Source organism: Herpailurus yagouaroundi, unplaced genomic scaffold (genome assembly GCF_014898765.1).
Source record: "Herpailurus yagouaroundi ecotype Mexico unplaced genomic scaffold, PumYag 160, whole genome shotgun sequence".
Taxonomy (NCBI): domain Eukaryota; kingdom Metazoa; phylum Chordata; class Mammalia; order Carnivora; family Felidae; genus Herpailurus; species Herpailurus yagouaroundi.
This window is the reverse complement of record NW_024412401.1, coordinates 38207934-38216434: the sequence shown is the minus strand read 5'-3', so window position 1 is coordinate 38216434 and position 8501 is coordinate 38207934. Positions and strand designations below refer to the sequence as shown.

Genomic DNA, 8501 nt, shown 5'->3' with positions numbered 1-8501 from the left:
GGGGGAGGGGAAAAGGTTATGAAAGTGGTCTACAATTAAACAGAGGTAAAGGTCATGCAATCCTACGAATACACTGAAAACCACTCAACTGTATACTTTAAAGTGGTACGTTTTCTGCTATGTGAATTATATCAAAACTATGCAATACAAAAATGTGTCAGAAGTAAAAGGAAAAACAGAAGATGCATAATCATAGTTGGAGGTTTGCCACTCTCGGTCACTGACAGACAAACCAACCCCAATCAGTAAGGATACGGATGTGAACAACACAGGTCAAAGCCTGCACAAATGGACTCAGCTAGCAAACAGCACGGAGCAGCTGAGAAATGCTGCCGTCGAAGGAGCCCTGGCTTTGGACCCTACAACAGACCAGACCTTGTACTTCCCATGCAACGCCTCAGCTAACCCCCCTTATCATCACACACCCCCTTATGGGTGAGGAAATGGAGGTACAGGAGGAAAAGAGAGGGTAAGCATCTGGCCCAAAGTGACCAGCTTGCTCTTAACCTCCCTGCCACACTGTCTCCAGGGACTGAATTTCAGAGAGGTTTGACTAGAATCTTTATTCACATAAACACATCCCGTGGTACTGGAGTAATGCCGTCTGAGGCAGACCGAATCGACGTGAACTGTTAATAACCTACTACATCAGCAAACACGTACACTGGGCTCCTGCGGTGTAGAAGCCATAGTGAGAGGTCAAAAAAACAAAACAAAAAAACCAGCAACAATTTATTGTGCTCTGACTCAAGCTTGTAGCTCGAAGTTGCAAGCACTTTCCATTCTTTATATTATCTCATTTTCACAATACCTGCCGGTTGCATATGCTAAATCCTCATTCCATGCACGAGAAGGGACACCCCAGGGTGGCAAGGGACACTGCTCCGAGGAGCGGAACCTGGATCTGAGGAACTCCAGAATCCAGGCTCTGAGCCCCTCCCTCCACACCCACCATCTGCACTGTCTCCGTGCCCGTCCTCAACACAGAGCCTTAAAGCAGGGTGCGTGTCCAGGTATAGGTTCTGAGCTTCGCACGACCCTGTGAAGTAGGCAAGACAGAGATCACAGAATTTTCTAAAGGAGGAGAGCCGGTGGCGAAGGCAAAGAAAGCGCCTGGGGGGGCACACGTGAATGCTCTGCCCACTATGTGAGACTACCAGCAACTCGGGAAAAGGCAGGGAAGAACACCTCAAGGAGCATCTGGACGTTAGCCTTTCGTCATTTAACACAGACATGTTTATTCTGTTACTATACTTACCAGGGTTTCCGGTTGGATGATAAATACGGGCTTCTAAGGAGCCCATTCACAGCCCACATTCCTTCTGTGGCAGGGGAGCAAGACAGCGACTGCCTTCATGAATTACTCTGATGGAGCACAGCGGCCCTGAGAGCTGGCTAAAGAGAAATGCCTAAGGTAGCCATTTCCCGGGGTGGGTCTATGTACACGATTTGTCTTCTCTGGGCCCAGAGAAAGCAAACAGTCAGACTGGCCTCTTACACAGTAAGTCACCCACAGGATTACATTTCGTGTTCACCAGATCCATTTAGAAAGAAGTAAACGGACACTCAAGAGAGGTTACGTGACCTGGCCAAGGTCATGCTTCTAAGGAAGCAGCATATCTGGGACGAGAATCCAGGTCTCCTGCTAACTAGGCCAGTGTTCCGTCCGCAGGTCCGACAGGTCTGGGACACCTCAGTCATGTAAGGCTGGAGGACCCTTCTACATATGGATAAAGGCATAACAGATAGGCCAAGGGCTAGACTGGAACAGAAAAAGCCAGAACTTCAGCTTTGGAAGGGAAACTAAGAATCATCCAACTACCCATTATGTATTCATTTACATAAAGATGAGTAAACTGAGGACTGGCCAAAAGTCACACAGCTAGAAATGTCAGCAGCAGGACCAGAACCCAGGTCTGTGCCAACCTCATTCAACTGAGCATAGAGAGGAATCTGCAAAGGCTACTCTAGAGATGACAAAGCCCTCAATCCACTGGGTTGGTCTGTTTTCCCCTTAGCAGGCCTAGGCCATGCACAAAAATTATAAGGTGAGAATTTTGTCCTTCAGAAATTGAGTCTAGCTAGAAAAATGCGCATGTGCACAGGAAAACAGAATTGATAACGTAAAACATCAATAAAGACAGCAGCTACATTAAGAATTTAAAGGAGGCAGAGAAGCAGAGCACGTTGTTCTATGTTGAAAGGCTTCCTGAAGGAGAGGTAAGTAAAGCTGGGCTTTGAAGCATGCATAGGAGTTCAAAGGATGAGATCGAGTAGGTACATTAGTCCAGGAAAGAGTTTCAACTTATGAAGAAGTTTTGTGGGAGATGAAGCCAAAATCACAGATGAGGGCTGGGTCCTGCAGGCTGGGGAGCCCTTAAATGCCAGGCCAGGTCTTTTGGATTTGCGCCTATGGAATAATTGGTCTTCAAACTTGCTCAGGAGCAGAGAACCTGAAAACCCCTGACCTCTTCATGGAACGTCATGAGTGACAGATTGGCGTCAGAAAACAGGACTGCTGCTCTCGGTCTGGAGTATAAAACCACAACCACAGGCATGCATGCCTTTAAACGAAATACATCCACAAATCAGACAGAATCAATCTTTCCCAAACAGTCCCATTATCAGTTACGTGTCGCTGGTTTCTCTCTTCTGCCTCCTAGAAGTCTGTGTGCTAGCAGACAACACAGGGCCATTGTTTGTCATAAAACAAAGGGCATGAGAAACTTACAAATGGAGAACGTTCTGAGAATTGACTTCTTTCCTTCCGATTAGGAATTCTGGAGGCCCAAGACAATGCTACAAAGAGCAGAGTCCTCTCTGAGGTTCAGTTTTCCTGTCTGACAAGAAGGAGCTGAGGACAGGACCATCACCTGAGACTGAGCTCTGGACACATGGTTGGCCCAGTAGGGGCATCTTCACATTTTCTGGGCTCTCCAGACAATGAAGGGCATGGGAGAGGCCTTCCATCCATGCCCATGGTTCTAAGCAGCATAGAGACTGGTTTGGAGTGGGACCAGCTTGGCAACCACCAGCTTCTGAAAGGGCCAGGGGTCAGCATGGGATGTGGATAGGTATTCCTGTGCAGAGTCCTGAAGCAAGCACGATACCCATGCTCTGACATGACTGACAGTCTTCCAAGTGCTCCCAGATGCTTCTCTCCTCCCCTGGGGTTCACCGTCAGCCGCCTGACGCTCCTGAGCCTTCCTGAGGACCTTCAGTCTCGCAGGAAGCGGAGTACCTTCCTCCCTAGGTCACCTGGCCAGGAATGGGCAGCACCCAGTACCCAGGATGTGGGCTTCTATGAGCTGGCAGGGGCACGGAATCCTTGGCGAGTCCGTGTGTCGTGTCCCCACTGCCTGGGGAAGCTGCGAGGTCACCAGGAGCCGGATATAGTAGCCGCCAAATACCGCCAACAGCTGCTGGGCCATTTCCTGGAAGAGGCAGGGAAGCAGAGTGAAGGCCACAGAGAAGCATCTAATGTACGAGGGGAAAGCCAAGTGGTCCTCACACCCCTGGACCAGCAGTGATGCTCACTGGGAAGAACCCCGCCAGGTCCTCACCTGGGGCTCTTGGGAGATGCGTGGCCTGGTCTGGAACCCCAGCTTTGCAACTCACCCCGTGGGGTTCCTGCAGGCTCAGCTTCCTTACCTCCAAAGTAGGTGACCTACCTGAACAAAAAAGCTCTGGAGTGCCAAAGCACTAGAGACATTACCACTGATTTATAGCAACCGATCACACACACACACACACACACACACACACACACACACGCACACACACACTGGTTCCAGTTTCAAATGTCGGTGAGACTATAAAACGCATGAGGTCAAAGTAATGCACTTGAAAATCACTAGTAAATGAGGATGGGGTTAGGGGATCATCCCCATGACGGCAGGATTCTTCAATTCCTACAAGGCACCTGCTGGCTTTCTTTAGACAAGTACTCCTACTATATGAAGAGTTTGCTTTTAAAAAGCAGATTTATCACATAAAGGCAAATACTTACATGAGGCATATAGAGTAGTGCATTCATAGAGACAGAAAGTAGCACGGTGATTTCCAGGGGCTGGGGAAGGGGGGAGGGGGGGAGTTCGCATTTTGTGGATACGGAGTTTCAGTTGGGGAAAATGAAAACGTTCTGGAGATGTTTGACGGTGTTGGTTACACAACAATACGAATGTACTTAAGGCCCCTGAATCGTACGCTTAAAAATGGTTAAGGGGGCAAACTTTCTATTATATCTATATCCATATCTATATCTTTATCTATATTTATATTTTCTGTAATGAAAAAAACTTAAACAGTAAAAAAGAAAAAAAAGAATTTAAAAAATTGGATTTAATGCATGCTCTTATTAACACATTTGTCTCCAAAGTTCCACTAATTGGACTGGCAGCTGGGATTCCAGGGGAAATGCTTCAGTCCTGTAGGTGCGACACTGAAGGCTTACACAATCTCCATGAGCGGTCAGCATGTAATAAAGTAAGGTATGAGTCACATCAAGGCTATTCGTGTCAGTAGAGCTAGTGATGAAGAACAGGCTCTCAAATCAAAAGGACCGAGTGGGAATTTGAGCCTAGCCCCCGACGATGCACCCTGAACAAGTCCTTTGCCTTGCCGAGCCTTTTTCTTCAACAGGAAAAGAGGGGAAATCACAGCACCTGTTTGGGGGAGCTGGAGTGAGGATTAAATGGGCTAATTGATAGAAAGCCCCCCACCTAGTGTTCCTGGTGTTTCCTTTGAGTCATCCTTGGTGCTAGAAAATACTGAAAACCTCAAATAGTCTGCCACTCCCTAATTCAGATTGGTCTCCTTGCCAATCTACACTAAAATCAACAGCATAAGGAGCAAAGAACCGTGGCAAGAAAATTGTACTTAGAATTAGGAGGGCTGGCTTCTGCCCTTGGCTTTGCCACATTCTCCCTTGCTCGGTGACCTGGGGCAGGTCAGATGACCTCTTGGAAGCCCATTTCACCCGACCAGGAAGAGGAAACATAATCCACGCCTCACAGGGTATGCTAAAGGGTTTTATGCATAATAAGAAATCTGTTAAAATGTAAGAGGTGATTATAACTATTTCCCTATCTTTCACAGGCATTGGTTTCCTATTGAAATATGATGGTCTATCTGGCTATGCTGAGACTTGGGCACTGATTATATTTTCCCTAGCCAAGTTACAAAAGGTAGCTACTTTAAAAACATGTGCATACACGCTTGATATTCATGACAGGAAATTGTATTACTACTGGTTCGAATGAATTTGGAAAAATAATTTAAAAGACCCATCAGATTTAACAGGCTATGTCATATAAACCCAGGCATGCCACAGTAAAGTACATGACCTTATCAATCTTTTCTGCTCTAAAAAAAGTCAATGGGATTCAAGTGAAGACATTAATATATTTATCATTCTCTCTCTTGAGTCCCATTTGCCAGTCCCCCTACTCCCCACCGATGCAAAAGGGAAAGTCTGGGCTGGTTTGCACCTTTAATCTTTCCCTGAAAAGAAAATTCAGGTGCTTCCCTGCATCACAGCATGCCTGAGGTCACCCCTCTCTGCATGTCTCCCAGCCAGTGGGTCCAACCTCATGGAGGACACAAGCTGAAAACCACACTATCAGATTTCTGGTCATATCGAACCGACAGCTTGGGTGGCAGGGCCTGATAGAACTCGGGCTAGGGGCACTGGAATTCAAGAGAGATGCCTATAAGAGTTACACATCCAACTGCAATTTAAGTAAATGGATGGATAGATGCCAGACTGATTGAAAAATAGATTTAAAAAATGACCTGAATACTCATTAACATGTTTATGGCTAAGTAGGCTATGACCAACCGATCAACATGCAACAACCAGACATTCCGTGGAGCTACCAAAAAGAATACCCAAGATATTAAAAGATGGGGGCGGAACCCAGTAAGCAGAAAATGATTGCTATAAATTATTTTTTCAAATGCTAGAGTAAGGAGGGACACCTGGGTGGCTCGGTTAAGCATCCAACTCTAGCTCAGGTAATGATCTCACGGCTCATGGGTTCAAGCCCCGCATCAGGCTCTCTGCTGTCAGCGCAGAGCCTCCTTTGGATCCTTGGTTCCCCTCTCTCTCTGCCCCTCCCCCGCTTGTGTGCGCATGCTCTCTCTCTCTCTGTCAAAAAATAAACTTAAAAAAATGCTACAGTAAGGAAAACATATATTGAAAACTAGTAAGCTAAAAGATATGTATGGCCTCTACCTACTCAGTGAAGCCATCTTCCCTGGGATTTACAACTTGAGGCCCTACACGGACTCCACACAAATACCCTGTGAGGGACGGTGGCCCTGACGGGCCCAAGTGCCCCTTACCTCTGGCTCAGCCTCAGGCACGAGCTGGCGAAGCTCAGTCTGCAGGAGTGGCCTCTCCTCCGAATGAGAACTGCCGGGCAGGAGAGGGGCTTCCTCCAACAGGTCCTCAGGCCCCTCTGCTGTCTCGGGGCTCACTCCGGTTTCCATGACAACACACAGCTGGCTCAATCTGCTTCTCAGCAAGGACTGCAAAAGAAAGAGAGACAGGGCTTGGATGATGTCCGGAGTTGGGTGGTATGTAGGAGGTTGGGTCACTCCCTGAGCTGTATAGACCCCACAGAGGACGGATGGATTCATCTACAGACTCAGATGTTGACCTCAGGAGTATCTGGAACTGAGCCACATTCGACATATCAGATAATTACCTACAAAGTTCCCTACAGTCTTTAATAGCTTCGAAAGCATTTTTCTTTCCATGCTGTCATTTGCTTTTCAAAGCACCCTGGGTCATGGGTATCTTTATCCACATGTTACAGATGAGTCAAGTGCAGCCCAAAGGCCTTGCCCAAAGCCACACAGGAACAAGTGGGCTGGGATCGGGCTACACCACAATTCTGACTTCAAGACCCCACGCCAGCACTGCCAGGGCTCCAGGCAAGGCTGATCCCAGGGAAGGAGCACAGGGCTCTGAGACAGGAAGGCTGAGCTCCAAAATGGGCATCACCAACTGGCCCCATGACTGCATTCAGGCAGCGACAGGACTTCTCAGAGCCTCGGTTTCCTCATGTGTCAGATCAGAGCAAGAACGCCCTGATCACAAATGATAGGAAGGCATTTTGAACATGGGAAAGTCGTCTAAATACCTGGTACTTTCCCCAAGGTTCCCACTGCCAGAACCTTTATTAGTATTATTGTTATTACCATTGATTGTTAATCTAATTGCTATATTATTAATAAATATATATGCTCACTCTAGGAAATGTAGAAAGTGCAATTAGCTGAAAAGGAGACTAATTGAGATCTAGTTAAAAAGTAATAATTCCCTGAGCAAAAACAACCACTGATTCTACATGGGTGTGCTTCCTTCCAAGTAACTTTTCCTTAGGCATTTTTCCAACACTGAGGAAATGCAATCTACGCAATGTGGCCTCCTGGGTTATTTCTGTGTGTTTTTTCACTTGAGGCCTCTTACCTCTTGGCTAGTCTTCATCTCTTGAATGTGGTCGGACAAAAACTGCACACAGTTCTCCAGGTCGAAGTAGACGAACCAGAGCTGGGGAGAGAAGCCATGGCCGCTGAGGCTCAAAGCCAGCCCGACCCTGAACTCTCCATCCCTGACACTATCTTCCACCTCCTGCCTCCTTGCTGGAGTTCGGCCCTTCTGAGAACAAGCATGTTCTCTGGCGGGAACGTGCCATTCTGCTCTCTCCTCAGACTAGCGAAGTCTCCTTTGTACAGCTGCGAGAAAGATGGCTTTGTGCGCACATTTGGAAAATGTCAAACCCTGTTCAAAATGGCTGCAGCTCCACTTCCTACAAGTCACTGAGCATCCCACAGAGATGCCAAAGCATCCCAGACATCGCGTATCCACCTGGAGCTACCACCTTCATCCTCAGGGGCCGGGGTGCCTTGCTGTCTGGAACCCCACATACAAAGGAGTGAAACCCTTCAGTCACCCACCCCCACTGCTCAAGGCCAGGGGGGAGGAAATCCAACTGGGGTGCTCTGGGAGGAGGGGGGCAGGGTAAAAATTACTTCACCATTATCTCCCCTTCCTCCTCAACCTCAACAGTCCTCAGAAGGTCAAGTGTAACACAGCCAGGCCAAAACCCTCCAAGTTCACTTACGATATCTTGTCGACTCCATACCTGCCAACATCACAACTGAAGTTCTGCAAGAAGCTCGTAGTCCCTGCCTCAATGCCTCCAGCCACTGACCACTTCCTCTGAATCCCAGACCTCCTTCCTCCCAGTGACTGACCCGTGAGACCCAAGGTCACATCACCTTGCCAACGAGTCTCTCCACTTTCTTAACATCAAGGGACGCTTTTCAAAATGAATTTCTTTTTTGCCTTTTATTATGAAAACTTCCAATCAGATACAAAGGTGGAGCAAATGATGGGGCACCTGAGTGGCTCAGTCGGTTAAGCCTCTGACTTCGGCTCAGGTCATGATTGCACGTTTCATGAGTTCCAGCCCCGCATCAGGGTCTGTGCT

General features: G+C 47.7%; 1 protein-coding gene across 5 annotated transcripts in view; it reads right to left on the bottom strand.

Annotated features, from left to right (window-relative positions):
• TMEM268 (transmembrane protein 268) overlaps positions 1 to 8501 on the bottom strand; it is a 48373-nt gene that overhangs the window by 12076 nt on the left and 27796 nt on the right. For 3 of the 5 annotated variants that reach the window (XM_040482097.1, XM_040482095.1, XM_040482096.1), the window contains 3 exons: positions 7478 to 7558; positions 6346 to 6531; positions 545 to 3434 (listed from right to left, as the gene is read on the bottom strand). In XM_040482097.1, coding sequence (XP_040338031.1) covers positions 3255 to 3434; positions 6346 to 6531; positions 7478 to 7558 — 447 coding nt within the window. In that variant the 3' untranslated portion in view covers positions 545 to 3254. Of the gene's footprint in view, positions 1 to 544; positions 3435 to 6345; positions 6532 to 7477; positions 7559 to 8501 lie in introns of those variants that run through there. The other 2 variants (XR_005792652.1, XR_005792653.1) reach the window with 1 other exon arrangement.